Source organism: Leptodactylus fuscus, chromosome 3 (genome assembly GCF_031893055.1).
Source record: "Leptodactylus fuscus isolate aLepFus1 chromosome 3, aLepFus1.hap2, whole genome shotgun sequence".
In the NCBI taxonomy this organism is placed as follows: domain Eukaryota; kingdom Metazoa; phylum Chordata; class Amphibia; order Anura; family Leptodactylidae; genus Leptodactylus; species Leptodactylus fuscus.
The window spans coordinates 71,052,352-71,073,029 of NC_134267.1; the positions used below are offsets into that span (position 1 = coordinate 71,052,352).

Here is a 20,678-nt window from a genome sequence, read left to right on the forward strand (position 1 = left end):
AAAATTATTATTATTATTATTATTCGCTCTTCTGCATGCATTGCTACCTTACTTAGCTACCTCAGCAATGCAAGAGCCACATATCCTCAGGAGAATGTCTATTGTCTATTATATTATAGTGTCTATTAATAATGGATTATAGACTTATCAATACAATTTCTTAATAAAATGTATGGCGCTTTTATGTGCTTTGATAATATTTCCAATTCATCACATTTTGATTGTTGCTTAAAATTGACTGAACATATAAATACTTGTACACAAACACTTTATAGTGTAAAATGTAATTCTTTTTAATTCAGATCTTCAGGATGGACAACAGATTTTCAACATAAGAACTTTAAAATGAGCAAATATACACACAAGTCACTGCCATTTTTTTTCAGGATCACTACTGGCACATATCATTGAAGCTTGTTATGTCTGCAGGTATTATGCAGATTTACTCGGCAGAATTGCAGGTAGAAAATCTCTAATATTAACATTGCAGGGCAAAGTGGATGAGACTTTATCAAACCTTATTGACATAGTGCAGATAAAATTTATAAGGATATGTTACTGTCACATAAAACATGGTGACTTTTATAGCAGAATGATAACTTTATTACGATGAGTTATCGCTATATAAAAGACAACTTTACAGGGGCCACACGGTGGCTCAGTGGTTAGCACTGCAGCCTTGCAGCGCTGGAGTCCTGGTGCTCAAATCCCACCAAGGGCATAAAACCATCTGCAAGGAGTTTGTATGTTCTCCCCGTGTCTGCATGGATTTCCATCCCATATTTCAAAAACATACTGATAGGGAAAAATGTACATTGTGAGCTCTATGTGGGGCTCACAATCTACATTTAAAAAAAAAAAAAAAAAGACAACTTTACCTCGCTCTTTTGGCAGTGGTCCACTTCTGAACATGTGTGTAATGAACTAACACATGTAAGGTCATCACCCAATACATCCTACACTCTACTTGCTGCTGGCCTCAAAATATTTTTGCAGGTTAGTGGACAAATGAGTAGGAGCTGATTTTCACCCCTCTCCAACTAAATGTTGGTTCTAGACACTGAGACATATGGCAAGACATAATGCAAAGGTGTTTTCTTTTTTGGGGTGAAGTGCTGGGTAAATGTGTACGAAACTGGATTCCTGTATTTACTCTGCACAGTTGTTCGGTGGTGTTAAAGGTTGAAATATTTAGCTTTCACAATGATTCCTGTCAAGAGGTTACTTACTCTATTGCCCTCTCCTTGACTGGCAGCTCATTACCCTGCAGACACATGCAAGTACTGGCTGGGATTGTACTTGAATAGAACATGCGTTATCTAGGGAAAAATATAATGAAGTACTGACATTTTATGTTACACTAATATTCTTGTACAATACTTTGTGCTACTGACATTGTGTTCATATGACCATGTTTTATATTTATGGATGTGATATTCTTGTCACTGTTTTATTCAATGTTAACAATTCTAATGACAGACATAATGTATTGTCACAAAACCTACACAGCATTTATCATACTTCCCAAATTGACATTTCAGATTTTGCCTTGTAATTTATTTTTTTAAGATTTTGATCAGAGCTTTCAGATAATATTGTTATGCCTTATGAAGTACCTTAAACAGATCTGGCAGTAGCCAAAGACACGAGAGTCACATTTTCTTGCTTAAAGGTAGGGTTAAACCATGATATGTGTCGCTTGAGACAAATAGCTTAACCTGGTGTTAAATCACTGTCTATGGTGTTAAAATATTGTTGTAGCATGCTAACTGATACAACCATAACAAAAAATCCAACTCCGCTGGAGTTTTGGTTGCAGATCATGTGACTTTTTCACCATGGACTGTACTGTAATCTTAAAATTGCTACTTGGCTGTAAAAACAAACTGCAACTTCAAGACAGTTGTAGAACAAGTTGCACAAATGTTTTTAGCTGTACACCTTGTCTGTGACTTACAATACATTCAGAACGTCTTCAGACCCTTTCACTTTTTTCACATTTTATGTTGAGGCCTTATGGTAAAATAAAAAAAAATCTTAATCTGTGCTCAGTACTCCACAATGAGAATGTAAAAACTAAAATTTCACATGGTCATAGTTAATCAGATCCTTTGCTGTGACACTTGACATTTACCTCTGGAACCCTTCCATTTCTTTTGGTCATCTTAAGAGATATTTCTACACCCTGATTAGATCCACCTATAGTAAATTCAGTTTATTGGACAATATTTGGAAATACAAATCCCAGTCTCTGTAAACTGACTCTCCCAGCAGACAATGCATATCAGAGCAAAAACCAAGCCATGAGGTAGAAAGAACAACCTGTACAGGTCAGAGACAGGATCACGTCCAAGGCATAATAAATTTGTCCTGCTGTCCTCCATAATTTTTAAATGGAAGAAATTTTAAACACCCAAGACTCTTCTTAGAGCTGGAAACCTCAAGTAACTAAGTAGTTGGGGCAGAATGGCCTTCGTAAGGTGAGAAACCAGATTCTCTGGTCTGATGAAAGATTGAAGTTCTGGAGGAAACCAGTAACATGACATTGAAGTGTCATGTCTAGAGGAAACCAGGTACTGTGAAGCATGGTGGTGGCATCACCATGTGTTGTGTGTGTGTGTGTGTGTAAGAAGGTTCCCGAAACGTGTGTTGGGGTGTGCTGCCGGTGTGCACCTGGATCTGTGTCCTACATCTCTAACATGGGTATGCATACTTATATTAACTTGTTAGCTAGAAGCCTGTTCATGATACACTGATTGGTTCTATACCACTAGGAGCAGCACGTCAGTGAATGTTCTTGGGGCATTACTTTACCCTCTAACATATAACTGAGTTCCTTTGGGATATTTCTATCTACTCTTTCTTGTGATAGGTGATTTGTATTATCATTAAATAATAACACTATGTATCTTGAATATATTTATTGTCATATTATGATGTAGATCATATCCTTAATGCTTGTTTATGTGTACATCCCATAGCATTACTATTATAGACGATTGCAGACATACTATTATTATCAGGTCCACTTTTGGTAGATTCCACTTGCCTGGAACTTTAGCTTTTTTACTGTATTATCTTGTCTTGTGGTATTTTAAAAGTATTGATAAAGTTTATCATCTTTTATTTTCTAAAATGGTGTTTTCATTCTGAGTACCTCTGGTTTAATGTTTGTGTGTACTGTGTGTGTGGGTAGGGAAGAGGGGTGCTTTTCTGTGTCAGGCGGACTGATCAGGGCTGTATAGAACAAAATACAAATATACTCTTAATGGAAACCTGATTCAGAGTGTTCTCAACCTCAGACTGAGCTATAGGTTCACCTTCCAACAAGACAATGATCTTAAGCACACAGACAAGACAATACAAGCATGCCCAAGGGTAAACTTTGTGAATGTCCTTGAGTGACCCAGTAAGAGCTGTGATTTGGATATCTCTGGAAAGTCCAAAAAGTGGCAGACCACCATTCCCATCTAATCTGACCGCTTCAGAGGATCTGCAAAGAAGAACAGCAGAAAATCCTCAAACCAGGTGGCAAACCTTGTAGGATCATACCCAAGGAGATTGAAGGCTGTATTTGTGCCCAAAGCATTCTATGATTCTGTTTTCATTTGTCAGTATGGGCACTGAGTGCATAATGATGGAGGAAAACTTGATTTCTTCCTTATTTTAGCACAAGGTCGCAAAATAACAAAATGTGAAAGGGTCTGAAGACTTTCACATGCACTGTATGTCTCTGTAAAGCCCCTGCTAAAATGGGCTACAATGAAATTTTGACAATATAAATATGGAGCACATTTAGTACATAGCTTATATGAGCTTGATTCTTCCAAACATTACGATCATGTAACTTATTCTTACCACTATCTGTAGCTTCACAGTCAAAGAGAAAAGTGCACAGAGAGATACTCAATACTCTCAACACTATGGATTGATCATGACCCTTGCAGAGGGCCACATATTATGTCCTGACAGCCACATGATGGCCATTTATGTTCTATACCTATAATTTATCAGTGCTGATAGTTTTATGGTTGTCTTGCTCCTCCCATTGTCAGTTGTCATGGATAGGCACAATGTTTCTGTTAACTGCTTACCCCCTGGCATGAAATGTGACAAAGCAAGCAATAGTAAGTACACAAGCTTTATTCCTTAAATACCTAGGGTACTTCTGTAAATACAAAATGTAGCAATTATGGGTTAGAAAAACTGTCCTCTTCTTCTCTGTCCTCTCTGCTGCGATCTATATCCTGATGAAAAAAGTAACAGAAAAGAAATTAATAAATAAATTATATAATATATTAATTATAATTATAATAAATTATAAACTAGCAGAAAGTTTGCACAAGCTTAATCCCCTTAACACACACATTACAATTGGAAAAAATCCCCCAAATTTTCCTTTTTACCTTTTTAAATAGATGAGGTTACTTTATAAAAAAAAAAAAAAAAAACCCTTAAGGCTGAAGTCCCACGTTACGAAAATTGCCAATTGTCAAATTATACCTGCAGAAAGCTTGTGTTTTCACTATTGGTATAATAAGGGCAGAAAGTCCGCAGAAGAAAACTCAACAATATTGCAATGAAGAATGCTGCAGAAAAAAAAGTGATGCATTTCCACCTGTGTTTTATTCTGCAGTGTTTTTTAGCCGCACTTCAGGAAGTGGGACCTTAGCCTTAAAGGGGTTATTCACTTTCAAATGTTGATCCTTGTCATCAATTATATCTCTGAGGTTACGACACCCAGGACCCCTGAATATCAGCTGCTCTGCGACAGTGAGGCTCCCTGTAATGTTTACATGGTGGGAGCCAAGCTGCTAACTTGGTATATAACATGTAATGGAGGCTTTGGATACTGCATTTCTGCTCTACTGAGTCTCTGTCGGCCCTTCACAGATCTAATAGTAAATTTGTAAGGCTGAGGCATCACCACCCCAGGCCGCTTTAGATTTCGATTTTGTAGAAAAGTGGCGATTGGGTCGCAGATCCAACAATATGGCACAACTTTGCTGCAAAAAGTTACCATATACTCAAGATGTGACACATTAACACCTATATATACCAGAAAACTGGTATATTGGTTAGTATATATCTGTTTTTTTTTTTTTTTTTTTGCATTGAGCTTTTTACTCATGAACTTAGCAACCCTTTATTCCAATTTACAACCTCTTCTATGTTTAGACTTTTACTTGCACAGGTTTTACCTCCATTATTCATATTTCACAGTTCAGTTCACAAAACCACACAGCTTTATGTGACAGCACACAGCTCTCTGCACACTTGTTCGGTGTGTGTAAGATCCCTATGTGTGGATTTCCCATTATAGGAGTATATGCCTGTAAAGAAATGTTTATGTTTCTGCACAGAGTCTTTTTGACAAAAGGAGAGGGGCAAGGTTCCATCTTTCTGGGGATTTCTCTAATGGATTTTGCTGAAAATGGAACAGGATGGCTTGTAGTGAATATCAACACATGGAAGCTGCAGAAGACAGTGAGGTGGATAAACTAATAAAAATGCATTAGCATTCTGGTGTTATTTGCGACAAGTAAATGTCTAGACATTGCACTAAAATTATGATGGTAACTAAACCAAATATGAAGTGGTATAAAATCAGACTAGATAGTACATCAGATTTTCAAACAGCATTAGACCATTTGGAAAATCTTGTGCATTTTAAGACTGTCTAATGTTAGATAGCACAAGTTTATCTGCCCCAAACTGTAAGAAGTTTTTAATGCAAACCAATCTGAATTTGGTCTTTATTAAAAGAGATATGCAATAGCAAAAAGGGGGAAAAACAAACTTATTTTTGTTTTATTATGACAACACAGTTTTTTTTTAGAACTGTTAACAGTGATCTATACACAAAGGCATGCATCTACTTTACATGCCCCCAAGACCCCTCTGCATAGGGAATCCTTGTGATGTCAATAATGATGTCAAAGTTCCCCAGTGACTGTCAAGTGTAGAAATTCTGCATTCAGGTATACACCGCTCAATATGAGAGCTGTGCTGAAGGGTTTGTAGTGGATTAGAACGGATTTCTTCAGTGTGACAGCATGATCTTGCCTATTAGGGCACATTAATTGATAGGCTACAGCTGACTAGTCAATAAGTTTATGTGGTATGGGTGGAAACTCAATATCAAAACAGCCATAGTGCAGTCATTGTATGGGAAATCATGCTCAGCACCACTACAGGTTGTATAATCTAGTACATGCACCATTTCCTTGAAAAAAAGCTTTTTTAGAAATATGTAAACAAGGCTCAAATGCAATGGGGTGTGCCAAAGCCTTCAAAGGCAAGGGTTTGAATTCCTGAGCTGTAAATATATCACGCTTTGTGTTAGAGAACCTTTCACCACCTCCTCCAATTCCACATTCTTCAGTAGGTGCTGTACCACTGATTCTGGAGCAATTGGAAATGTTCTCTACCCCCACCATTCCTAAGCAATCATTTCTGTTTGTTTTAGCACCCAATATACTAATAGGGCTCTCTGTCAGGTGGGCAGTACCAGGTAGTTTGCTCCAGCCCAGGACCACACACCTGACAATAGACAGCCTAGCTAATATATTGGGTGCTGAAACTAACAGCACGGATTGCTCTTGAACAGAGCACTAGCTCTATATTAGCTGCAATAATTTGTACTATTACATCCAATTTTTTTTTTTTTTTAGACTGGGTTACACATACAGAAAAACTGCATGCGTGTTATAATTTCATTGATGACTAGCACGTTACTATGCATGTCAACTGTATGCTAATGGACATTAAACTGAAAATCTCTGATTTAATGGTTGTTAGCTTGATTCACGTCTGTGCATGGGTTTCCGTTTGGGGGTCCGCTTGGGGGACACTCTGAACGGAAACCTAATCCGCATAAAAAAAGCATTTGCCTTAGGAACCCCGCGGACCCCATAATGGGGTCCGTGTGGTTTCCGCACAAAAAATGTGGAGAGAAAAGAGCTGCGGATAGGGGAACGGAATCACCGAACGCAGATGTTACCGAGCCTAACATATGTTGCTTATTATTGCAGTTAAACACTACATGTAATTCTTTAGCATAAAAAAGCCCTGTGTAAACCCAGCCTAAATGTGCTAAAGCTAAAAACCCACAACACACCGTGAGGAAGATGTATTATCTCATCTACCTTTTTGCGAAGGTGTACAGAGTAGAGCGTGGAGATGCCTCATTCTGACAAATTTATTATGACTCATACCAAAAAACTGCTGTTAGTTGTACACAAAAACTAAACAAGTAACAAGTAGCTGGAGTCTCTTACTAATTCAAGAACATCTCACGCCAAATATGCCAGTCTTAATAAATTCCCTGCAATCTTCACTTATTTGTGACAAACAGACTGAAAAACAATGTGGGTGTTATTTTACCTGAATTGTATCTGCCATATTCAGGAGCAGTATAGTACTCATTCCCTCTGCTATCATACTCATATGAAGGGTTAGACGCTGACCACTGTCCTATGTGAAATCAAATCACAGATTAACATAGTATTAATTTTGGTATAAAGATGTGAATTTTCGTATTTGTGATCCAAAAGCAACATGCTCTGGGTATGATTTTTATCTACAGGAGTTTCTCTAAAGTCTATAAATATGCATGAACATATTGTCCTGAGATAAATGACTTTTCTGCATGTGTTTTAAAAAGCAGTATATAATTGTGCATAAAACAGTTTACATGGATTAGTCCTATTCAATGGTGTTAACCTATGTTTATACACGACCATGGGTGTTATGAAAAAACGGTCATTTTTTACAACCGTTTTACACCCAAGGGACGGAAATTTTCACTGATCCCTCATACATTGCAGTATTTGAAGGGATATGTGAAAAGAGATGAAAACAGAGCATGGCCAATATTTTGACAGTCTATAATGTGAATATCCCCCATTCATACACAGTGGAACTAATACGGCCATGTGATGGTGATTTTTTTTAATGCTCATCACATGGCTGCATTAATCGCTGTCATTTGAATATAGAGTAAATCTGCTTGGGTTTATCTGCCACATGCCAAAAGGGACATTTCACTTTTTTTGCGATGCAGATTTCAAGCAGTAGGGGAAAACTGCAGAAATCTCAGTGAAAGCAAATCTCAGTGAAAAGAATGGAAAACTGATTTTGGGTACAGAATGAAATCCATGTGAAATCTCTGCAATTTAATATACCCTTAGACTGCTATCAAGTGGCCATCATTTTGTCAGTTCAACTGTACTGAACATAGAACATCCTAGAGCCGTACAGTTTGGTACATACTGTACGACTCACAATAAGATGTATATTCTGCAGCTGTAATATAGATGGTAAAATGCACCTATGTTATGTTCATCTGAATCGGGTCTGACATGAGCTTTTTCCTCTTTTGTAGCTGTAGGCCTCTTGCAGGGAATGCTAGTAGTATTACTTACCTTCATGCCTTCCTTGCCGATGTGAAACATTGTGACGATAATTACTTTTGCCTCTTTGGTCTTGGTGATAAAAATGCCTTCCTGATAAACAAAACATGTATGGTTAAATTCATCATGAAGCGATAAATACATAGATAGATAGATAGATAGATAGATAGATAGATAGATAGATAGATAATCCAAACATTTTCTATAACATACATATTCTATCCCCTTCCATCAAAAGAGATTTTCAATAATTTTCAAATATTGAAGGAAAAAAAACCAGTGCCTCCAAACATCAGTCCATTAACTCAAAATATCATGCAATAATAAAATAAACTGCATGAATAATAAAATATGAATCTTCACCTTTACCTCATAGATTGTAAGCTCTCATGAGCCAGTACCTCACCCCTATTGTGTATATTGATTTATTACTCAGTAATGTCTCATTTGATCTGTATATGAACCCTATGATTTGTAAATTGTTGTGGAATATGTTAGCACTATATTAATACAAAAAATATAATATTTAGGATAAAATCAGTGTTTTCGGTGCACTGTTCTGAGTCAACGTCAGGAGTGGATTCCAAGTGAATATGAAAAAAAGATCCAATTCTGTGTTATGGTAGAAAAACTTTTGTAAAAACTGCCTACATGATTGTTCTACACTCAGCTTGGCATTCAGCTTAAAATGACACTAGAGAGAAGTCCTATAAAGAGAAACTAGTCTGTCAGCTTCTTTTAGGCAGCATTGCTGACACATACAGTATACAGATATACAGTATACAGGTAGCAAACTCGAGTTTTGGATTCTGTATAGAAGAAGCATAACCATATTAACCCTATAAGTGCAACTAATAACTGAGATTGTTCACAAAGCTTGTTTCACCAGATGCACAGTTTGTGTGAGATCAAAAAAGTGGCGTTTTTTTTAAACTTTTGTCTATGGGCTGCAACTACACTTACAGCTTATTCATATTGTGGGGATAATGTCACTCCTTAGGGAGAGACCACCTTCTCAGGTGTGTGGAGACTTATAGCCATAATTGCTCCACTGCAAAGGAACATGGGAAGTATATGCAAATCTGTCTCCCAAGATGTAAACAGGGAGACAGTGCCTCTGTTTGCTGCCCTCTATAGCAAGCAACCCTGAACGACTTGCCCGACTTCACTTCTGGGAAGTCGGGCATGTTGTTCAGGGTTGCTTGCTATGGAGGGCAGCAAACAGAGGCACTGTCTCCCTGTTTACATCTTGGGAGACAGATTTGCATATTCTTCCCAAGCTTATTCATATTAATCTGAATGGGATACAGCTGCAATATCAGACTATCTACAATTTTGGTGTTGTTTCTGAAAAAAAAAACCACAATCCCTTCACTGATCCAGTCGGGATCCCTGGTAACTTACGTTACGCAGGAGCTGCCTTTTTCTCATAGGAATGCATTGACCAGCGTTGATTGGCCGAATGCCATACAGTGTACAGCATTGGCCAATCAACGCTGGTTCTGCCAGAGGCTCATCTGTGAGGAGGCAGAGTCTAAGATCGGTCCACAGAAGTCTGCATTGTGGTCCAATCTCAGATGTAGCAGAGTTCAGTGTATGAACCGAATCTGAAATCCACTATTTGTATAAAGTGGAGGTCACCTGATGTAGCCAGCCAATTACTTTTTCCGACTTTTTTTCGATACCTACGTTTTCCTACTTCCTATCCCATCTCCCTGACACAGTTATTGGTGCAAAAAAAGCGCCAGGGAAGATGGGAGGGGATACAAATTTTTAGTGCATTTGCCGCATGGTATTCGATTGGAATCGAATACCTCGAATAGCCTGATATTCGATCGAATACCAATTCGATCGAACGTCGTTCGCTCATCTCTAATAATAATTAAATATTTTGCAGGGTTATCAGACATACCTCGGTTAGGTGCTCGCTGATGACGCCACTCATTCCTTTCACTTCCATGGTCAGACGGAGTAGTAAAATAGGGCTTTTCTCCACTGGATGCCTCTGCAAGCAATAAACAATAATGTTTCAATTAGAAAATGGACATTATAAAACGTATAAACTTGCTTTCGGTATCATATGAAAGAGGAGTTTTTTCTTTCATATGAAAAATTTACTATCAATTATGCCTGAAATTTGGCAGAAGGCACAGCCCGGCGGAGGCTTGTGCCTCATCATAAATAAGGGGTGCGTCCTCCACTGGCTCCGGGACTATGAAGACAGACGTGACCACCATCAGTCTTCATAAATATGTCTTAATGTATCTTTACTAGAGATGAGCGAACAGTGTTCTATCGAACTCATGTTCGATCGGATATTAGGCTGTTCGGCATGTTCGAATCGAATCGAACACCGCGTGGTAAAGTGCGCCATTACTCGATTCCCCTCCCACCTTCCCTGGCGCCTTTTTTGCTCCAATAACAGCGCAGGGTAGGTGGGACAGGAACTACGACACCGGTGACGTTGAGAAAAGTAGGCAAAACCCATTGGCTGCCGAAAACATGTGACCTCTAATTTAAAAGAACAGCGCCGCCCAGGTTCGCGTCATTCTGAGCTTGCAATTCACCGAGGACGGAGGTTTCCGTCCAGCTAGCTAGGGCTTAGATTCTGGGTAGGCAGGGACAGGCTAGGATAGGAAGGAGAAGACAACCACAACAGCTCTTGTAAGAGCTAAATTCCAGGGAGAAGCTTGTCAGTGTAACGTGGCACTGACGGGCTCAATCGCCGCAACCCAGCTTTCCCAGGATCCTGAATGGAATACACTGTCAGTGTATTCCCGTATACCCGATATATACCCCGATACCCGTTCCAACGGTGTGCCCCCCCACCTTCACCCCAGAAATACCCTGCAAGTCCCCTAGCAATAGAATTGGGGCTATATACACCCACAATTTTTACTACTGGTATACAGTGCCATTGTCTGACTGGGAATTCAAAGAATATATTGGGGTTATAAATACCCTCATTTCTTGCTACTGCCATATAGTGCCAGTTTCTGACTGGTAATTCAAAGAATATATTGTGGTTACGTGCACCCACAATTTTTACTACTGGTATACAGTGCCATTGTCTGACTGGGAATTCAAAGAATATATTGGGAATACAAATACCCTCATTTCTTGCTACTGCCATATAGTGCCAGTGTCTGACTGGGAATTCAAAGAATATATTGGGGTTACGTGCACCCACAATTTTTACTACTGGTATACAGTGCCATTGTCTGACTGGGAATTCAAAGAATATATTGGGAATACAAATACCCTCATTTCTTGCTACTGCCATATAGTGCCAGTTTCTGACTGGTAATTCAAAGAATATATTGGGGTTACGTGCACCCACAATTTTTACTACTGGTATACAGTGCCAATTTCTAACTAGGAATTCAAAATGCGCAAGGCTCCCGGAAAGGGACGTGGACGAGGCCGTGGGCGAGGTCGGGGGAATGGTTCTGGGGAGCAAGGTAGCAGTGAAGCCACAGGGCGTCCCGTGCCTACTCCTGTGGGGCAGCAAGCATTGCGCCACTCCACAGTGCCAGGGTTGCTTGCCACATTAACTAAACTGCAGGGTACAAACCTTAGTAGGCCCGAGAACCAGGAACAGGTCTTGCAATGGCTGTCAGAGAACGCTTACAGCACATTGTCCAGCAGCCAGTCAGACTCTGCCTCCTCTCCTCCTATTACCCAACAGTCTTGTCTTCCTTCCTCCCAAAATTCCGAAGCTTTACAGAACAATAACCCAAACTGTCCCTGCTCCCCAAAACTGTTCTCCGCTCCTTTCATTGTCCCTCAACCTGCCTCTCCACGTCACGATTCCACGAACCTAACAGAGGAGCATCTGTGTCCAGATGCTCAAACACTAGAGTCTCCTCCATCTCCGTTCGATTTGGTGGTGGATGACCAGCAACCCACCCTCATCGACGATGATGTGACGCAGTTGCCGTCAGGGCATCCAGTTGACCGGCGCATTGTGCGGGAGGAGGAGATGAGACAGGAGTTGGAAGAGGAAGTGGTGGATGATGAGGACACTGACCCGACCTGGACAGGGGGGATGTCAAGCGGGGAAAGTAGTGTGGATGTTGAGGCAGGTGCAGCACCAAAAAGGGTAGCTAGAGGCAGAGGCAGAGGTCAGCAGCTTAGGCGAAGCCAGGCCACACCCGGAATCTCCCAAGATGTTCCAGTTCGTACCCAGCCCCGAAAAACTCCCACCTCGAGGGCACGTTTCTCGAAGGTGTGGAGTTTTTTCAAGGAATGCGCCGAGGACAGATATAGTGTTGTCTGCACAATTTGCCTCTCGAAATTGATTAGGGGCTCTGAGAAGAGCAACCTGTCCACCACTTCAATGCGCCGTCATTTGGAATCCAAGCACTGGAATCAGTGGCAGGCAGCAACGGCAGGACAAAGGCCGCCTGCCGTTCACGCCACTGCCACTGCCTCTGCCACTGCCTCTGCCACTGCCACTGCTGACTGTGCTGGCGATGCACTCCAGAGGACGAGCCAGGACACCACTTCATCTGCCTCCGCCACTTTGTTGACTTCTACCTCATCCTCCCCTGGTCCTGTCTTATCTCCTTCTCCTGCACCATCAAAGGCACCATCAGGCGTTTCTTTACAACAACCCACCATCTCTCAGACATTGGAGCGGCGGCAGAAATACACTGCTAACCACCCACACGCGCAAGCCTTGAACGCCAACATCGCTAAACTGCTGGCCCAGGAGATGTTGGCGTTCCGGCTTGTTGAAACTCCCGCCTTCCTGGACCTGATGGCAACTGCGGCACCTCGCTATGCCGTCCCTAGCCGTCACTACTTCTCCCGGTGTGCCGTCCCCGCCTTGCACCAGCACGTGTCACTCAACATCAGGCGGGCCCTTAGTTCCGCGCTTTGCACAAAGGTCCACTTGACCACCGACGCGTGGACAAGTGCATGCGGACAGGGACGCTACATTTCACTGACGGCACACTGGGTGAATGTAGTTGAGGCTGGGACTGCTTCCCAAACTGGCCCGGTGTACCTCGTCTCCCCGCCTAACATTCCTGGCAGGGACACGAGAAGAACACCCCCCTCCTCCTCCTCCTCTACCGCCTCCTCCTCCGCCTCCTCCTCCGCCACCGCCTCCTCCTCCGCTGTTAGATTGACCCCAGCTACGAGTTGGAAACGTTGCAGCACTGGCGTTGGTAGACGTCAGCAGGCTGTGCTGAAGCTGATCAGCTTGGGGGACAGACAGCACACTGCCTCCGAGGTGAGGGATGCCCTCCTCGATGAGACGGCAATATGGTTTGAGCCGCTGCACCTGGGCCCAGGCATGGTCGTTTGTGATAACGGCCGGAACCTGGTAGCAGCTCTGGAGCTTGCCGGACTCCAACATGTTCCATGCCTGGCCCACGTCTTCAACCTAGTGGTGCAACGTTTCCTAAAGAGCTACCCCAATGTTCCAGAGCTACTGGTGAAAGTGCGGCGCATGTGCGCCCACTTTCGCAAGTCGACAGTAGCCGCTGCTAGCTTAAAATCTCTCCAGCAACGCCTGCATGTGCCACAACACCGGCTTTTGTGCGACGTCCCCACACGCTGGAACTCAACGTTTCAGATGTTGAATAGAGTGGTTGAGCAGCAGAGACCTTTGATGGAATACCAGCTACAAAACCCTAGGGTGCCACAAAGTCAGCTGCCTCAGTTTCACATCCATGAGTGGCCATGGATGAGAGACCTTTGTGACATCCTACGGGTCTTTGAGGAGTCCACAAGGAGGGTGAGCTCTGAGGATGCGATGGTGAGCCTTACAATCCCGCTCTTGTGTGTTCTGAGAGAATCCCTGATTGACATCAGGGATAACTCAGATCACACAGAGGCGTTAGGGATAGCATCCGATCCGTCACAGCTGGAGAGTAGGTCCACACATCTGTCCGCTTCACTGCGTTTAATGGAGGAGGAGGAGGAGGAGGAGGAAGAAGAGTTGTCCGATGATGTGATGGTGATACAGGAGGCTTCTGGGCAACTTCGAATCGTCCCATTGTTGCAGCGCGGATGGGTAGACATGGAGGATGAGGAGGAAATGGAGATTGAACTTTCCGGTGGGGCCAGAGGAGTCATGCCAACTAACACTGTGGCAGACATGGCTGAGTTCATGTTGGGGTGCTTTACAACCGACAAGCGTATTGTCAAAATCATGGAGGACAACCAGTACTGGATCTTTGCTATCCTTGACCCCCGGTATAAAAACAACATCTCGTCTTTTATTCCGGTAGAGGGGAGGGCCAATCGCATCAATGCTTGCCACAGGCAATTGGTGCAGAATATGATGGAGATGTTTCCAGCATGTGACGTTGGCGGCAGGGAGGGCAGTTCCTCCAGTAGGCAACCAAGTTCTCACCGGTCCACACAAACGAGGGGCACACTGTCTAAGGTCTGGGACACCTTGATGGCACCCCCTCGCCAAAGTGCCGCCACGGAGGGTCCTAGTGTCACCAGGCGTGAGAAGTATAGGCGCATGTTGCGGGAATACCTTTCCGACCACAGCCCTGTCCTCTCCGACCCCTCTGCGCCCTACACGTATTGGGTGTCGAAGTTGGACCTGTGGCTTGAACTTGCCCTATATGCCTTGGAGGTGCTGTCCTGTCCTGCCGCCAGCGTCCTATCTGAGAGGGTGTTCAGTGCAGCCGGTGGCATCATCACTGACAAGCGCACCCGTCTGTCAGCTGAGAGTGCCGACCGGCTCACTTTGATAAAAATGAACCACCACTGGATAGAGCCTTCATTTTTGTGCCCACCTGTGTAAAGCACCCCAACATGAAACTCCATGTCTGTACTCAACCTCTCCAATTCCTCCGCATCCTCATACTCATCCACCATAAGCGTTGCACAATTCTGCTAATACTAGGCTCCCTCCAACATGATTTCCCCCAACTCTGCTGGTTAGAGGCTCCCTCCACCCTGATTTCCACCAACTCTGCTGGTTAGAGGCTCCCTTCACCCTGCTTTCCCACAACTCTGCTGGTTAGAGGCTCCCTCCACCATGAATTTGCCCAAACTGGGCTGGTTAGAGGCTCCCTCCACCATGAATTGGTCCAAACTGGGGTTTTTAGAGGCTCCCTCCACCATGAATTTGCCAAAACTGGGCTGTTTAGAGGCTCCCTCCACCATGAATTGGTCCAAATTGGGGTTTTTAGAGGCTCCCTCCACCATGAATTTGCCCAAACTGGGCTGGTTAGAGGCTCCCTCCACCATGAATTGGTCCAAACTGGGGTTTTTAGAGGCTCCCTCCACCATGAATTGGTCCAAACTTGGCTGTTTAGAGGCTCCCTCCACCATTAATTGGTCCAAACTGGGCTGGTTAGAGGCTCCCTCCACCATGAATTGGTCCAAACTGGGTTTTTTAGAGGCTCCCTCCACCATGAATTGGTCCAAACTGGGGTTTTTAGAGGCTCCCTCCACCATGAATTGGTCCAAACTGGGCTGTTTAGCGGCTCCCTCCACCATTAATTGGTCCAAACTGGGCTGGTTAGAGGCTCCCTCCACCATGAATTTGCCCAAACTGGGCTGTTTAGAGGCTCCCTCCACCATGAATTTGCCCAAACTGGGCTGGTTAGAGGCTCCCTCCACCATGAATTGGTCCAAACTGGGGTTTTTAGAGGCTCCCTCCACCATGAATTGGTCCAAACTTGGCTGTTTAGAGGCTCCCTCCACCATGAATTGGTCCAAACTGGGGTGGTTAGAGGCTCCCTCCACCATTAATTGGTCCAAACTGGGCTGGTTAGAGGCTCCCTCCACCATTAATTGGTCCAAACTGGGCTGGTTAGAGGCTCCCTCCACCATTAATTGGTCCAAACTGGGCTGGTTAGAGGCTCCCTCCACCATTAATTGGTCCAAACTGGGCTGGTTAGAGGCTCCCTCCACCATGAATTTGCCCAAACTGGGCTGTTTAGAGGCTCCCTCCACCATGAATTTGCCCAAACTGGGCTGGTTAGAGGCTCCCTCCACCATGAATTGGTCCAAACTGGGTTTTTTAGAGGCTCCCTCCACCATGAATTTGCCCAAACTGGGCTGGTTAGAGGCTCCCTCCACCATGAATTGGTCCAAACTGGGTTTTTTAGAGGCTCCCTCCACCATGAATTTGCCCAAACTGGGCTGGTTAGAGGCTCCCTCCACCATGAATTGGTCCAAACTGGGTTTTTTAGAGGCTCCCTCCACCATGAATTTGCCCAAACTGGGCTGGTTAGAGGCTCCCTCCACCATGAATTGGTCCAAACTGGGTTTTTTAGAGGCTCCCTCCACCATGAATTTGCCCACACTGGGCTGGTTAGAGGCTCCCTCCACCATGAATTGGTCCAAACTGGGGTTTTTAGAGGCTCCCTCCACCATGAATTTGCCCAAACTGGGGTGTTTAGAGGCTCCCTCCACCATGAATTTGCCCAAACTCTGCTGGTTAGAGGCTCAATCCACCCTGATTTTCAAAACAAATGTTGGTGCCAACCTCAACTTACTACAAGGGCCAAATTCACTGCTGGTGACAAGCTCTCCTCACTGCAAGTGCCAAATACACATGTTTCAAGGTGTTTTCCTACTGTCAGAGATGTGGTATTGAGTGTGTAAAGTGTGTAGTTGTTAGGCTGTGATGTTGGGGTAATAGAGGGTCTTTGGTGTGTTAGATGCCCCCAGACATGCTTCCCCTGCTGTCCCAGTGTCATTCCAGAGGTGTTGGCATCATTTCCTGGGGTGTCATAGTGGACTTGGTGACCCTCCAGACACGGATTTGGGTTTCCCCCTTAACGAGTATCTGTTCCCCATAGACTATAATGGGGTTCGAAACCCATTCGAACACACGAACATTGAGCGGCTGTTCGAATCGAATTTCGAACCTCGAACATTTTAGTGTTCGCTCATCTCTAATCTTTACCCTCAGTACCTGGAGAGAGACTGGTATTTACCTGTAGCCTCAGAACTGACTTAAAACTACATCCAGGTACATATATAATTACATCCAGATTATTTGTCATTAATACCCACAGTAATGAGAAATAGCCTGAGATTAGCGTGCATTCACATCACATTAACACACTCTGCCTGACACACACAGTCTACACAGTAAACAATACAGCTATAAAAACGTATCTGTCAGGGGACATATAGACTCTAATGTTAAAACAAATACTGTCCATCTCTGTCTGCTTATTTTGACGGACAGAGAAGTGTATTCTACCAACAAAAAAAAAAGAAAATAAAAAATTCTCAATAAATTTTTTTTTTAAAACATTGTTGTATAATGGCTGCACAAAAAGACTGTTCATCCACAGTTTTTCTACTATACTCAGAGTGGGAGTCCCAGCAGAGGTGAGTGCAAACAACAAACTGTACTCACCTCTCCTGGATGTCCAGCTGTCCCCTGGATAATTTTACATGCTTGGGAGTCACCCCTGAGACCTGTGATTGAGCCTTACTGGTGACCTGAGAGCACATGTAATTCAGGGACTGAAAAAGGACAGAAGACAATGCCAAGTGACCGCCAGATACCCAGGGTAGGTAAGGCTGTTACTTTCACTCACCTGCTCTGGGCTTCCGCTTATACTATGGGGTCTCCTCCACTTTCAGGAGAGGGTTAGGCAGAGCTCAGGAATATTCATCAAAATGAATTTTGTGAAGTTTGCTTATCTATTCATGGCCCTATTTAACCAAACAGATCCATTTATTAATGTAAAAATGGATGCACATTTGTAGGACAGCAGAAACATGATGTGAATGGAGTCTCAATCTGTGTTACACTTTAGTGACAGAACCTGTGGCCCCAGAATTCAGTGCAAGTAAAACAACATCCTAGGTAGCTGTGACTATACCCTCAATAATGGCAAATAACCGGGGATTAATCACATTATCACTTACTTATTAGTAACAGCATCTATGGAACCAGAAGTGCCTGAATCCAGGTACATAGTATGCCATCCCTATTAGTACTTTTCATAGACTAATATGTAAAAAATAACTCAGCTTGATTAATAGAGATGGAAACATATTTCTTTAATAAGATATATTACAAAGTTTCTTGCATTCACCAGTACTGTTGTTAGGTGTTTTGAACTTGTGGCCCTAGAATGCAGTTATAATTGTAGATATACTAACAACTTCCTAACAGCACAACCACATAGCCTAATGCTATACAACTGAAATGACTCAGTGATTCACCGAAAGCCCTGGTGGCCCAGGGACTGGATGAAGCTATAGACACATTCAGTACATTGTGTAGCCCCTAACTGCATTCATAACACCAGGGTAAATTTATTAAAATTGTCACCAAACATGAGTTATAATAAAGGCCCTGATGCAAGGAACAAGAGACTTATGAAGAGGCTGAGCCAGAATGGAAATCTATGCCACTTAAGAACTGGCATAGATTTCCTTTATAACTTCAATTGTTCTGTTGAACCGAGGCCTCCAATCCCCTCCCAGAATATCATAATGTGGCAAGCAAGCAAGGGCTGGAGGTTGGAGCACATTCTTGGCACAAGAAAGGACCTTGTCATGGTCCATGGTTGCTTGCCATCAGATAGGTAAGGAAAACTGCTGCTCAAACCAGAGCTCAGTCTAGAGAAATGTCTTACTGGTAGCAGCTTTTCCTGATTAAACACACCGCATTTCTGTCGTATAGATGACTACTTTTTACAAAATAAAAAAAAAACAAAACAATAATACCAGAATGCAGATAGAGTTGTATCTCCTAGCCACTGACTTTCAATGCATAATGAAGTCCATGCAAGTCTTAATACGGTTTTTCTTCTCTGAATTGCCAGCTTAGTAGCACTCCCTCACTGGTAAGGACTAGAGATGAGCGAACACTAAAATGTTCGAGGTTCGAAATTCGATTCGAACAGCCGCTCACTGTTCGAGTGTTCGAATGGGTTTCGAACCCCATTATAGTCTATGGGGAACATAAACTCGTTAAGGGGGAAACCCAAATTCGTGTCTGGAGGGTCACCAAGTCCACTATGACACCCCAGGAAATGATACCAACACCCTGGAATGACACTGGGACAGCAGGGGAAGCATGTCTGGGGGCATAAAAGTCACTTTATTTCATGGAAATCCCTGTCAGTTTGCGATTTTCGCAAGCTAACTTTTCCCCATAGAAATGCATTGGCCAGTGCTGATTGGCCAGAGTACGGAATTCGGCCAATCAGCGCTGGCTCTGCTGGAGGAGGCGGAGTCTAAGATCGCTCCACACCAGTCTCCATTCAGGTCCGACCTTAGACTCCGCCTCCTCCGGCAGAGCCAGCGCTGATTGGCCGAAGGCTGGCCAATGCATTCCTATGCGAATGCAGACTTAGCAGTGCTGAGTCAGTTTTGCTCAACTACACATCTGATGCACACTCGGCACTGCTACATCAGATGTAGCAATCTGATGTAGCAGAGCCGAGGGTGCACTAGAACCCCTGTGCAAACTCAGTTCACGCTAATAGAATGCATTGGCCAGCGCTGATTGGCCAATGCATTCTATTAGCCCGATGAAGTAGAGCTGAATGTGTGTGCTAAGCACACACATTCAGCACTGCTTCATCACGCCAATACAATGCATTAGCCAGTGCTGATTGGCCAGAGTACGGAATTCGGCCAATCAGCGCTGGCTCTGCTGGAGGAGGCGGAGTCTAAGGTCGGACCTGAATGGAGACTGGTGTGGAGCGATCTTAGACTCCGCCTCCTCCAGCAGAGCCAGCGCTGATTGGCCGAATTCCGTACTCTGGCCAATCAGCGCTGGCCAATGCATTCTATTAGCTTGATGAAGCAGAGTGTGCACAAGGGTTCAAGCGCACCCTCGGCTCTGATGTAGGAGAGCCGAGGGTGCACTTGAACCCTTGTGCACCCTCAGCTCTGCTACATCAGAGCCGAGGGTGCGCTTGAACCCTTGTGCACACTCTGCTTCATCAAGCTAATAGAATGCATTGGCCAGCGCTGATTGGCCAATGTATTCTATTAGCCTGATGAAGTAGAGCTGAATGTGTGTGCTAAGCACACACATTCAGCTCTACTTCATCGGGCTAATAGAATGCATTGGCCAGCGCTGATTGGCCAGAGTACGGAACTCGACCAATCAGCGCTGGCTCTGCTGGAGGAGGCGGAGTCTAAGATCGCTCCACACCAGTCTCCATTCAGGTCCGACCTTAGACTCCGCCTCCTCCAGCAGAGCCAGCGCTGATTGGCCGAATTCCGTACTCTGGCCAATCAGCACTGGCTAATGCATTGTATTGGCGTGATGAAGCAGTGCTGAATGTGTGTGCTTAGCAC

The 20,678-nt window shown here is 43.6% G+C and overlaps 1 protein-coding gene across 1 annotated transcript in view; it reads right to left on the reverse strand.

The window, feature by feature from the left end:
• Positions 1–378: 378 nt before the first annotated feature.
• FAM120B (family with sequence similarity 120 member B) overlaps positions 379–20,678 on the reverse strand; it is a 131,973-nt gene continuing 111,673 nt past the window's right edge. Inside the window, exons 9-12 of the mRNA XM_075267771.1 lie at positions 10,327–10,419; positions 8,427–8,507; positions 7,387–7,476; positions 379–4,247 (exon numbers count right to left, since the gene is read on the reverse strand). Coding sequence (XP_075123872.1) covers positions 4,198–4,247; positions 7,387–7,476; positions 8,427–8,507; positions 10,327–10,419 — 314 coding nt within the window. The 3' untranslated portion in view covers positions 379–4,197. The remainder of the gene's footprint in view (positions 4,248–7,386; positions 7,477–8,426; positions 8,508–10,326; positions 10,420–20,678) is intronic.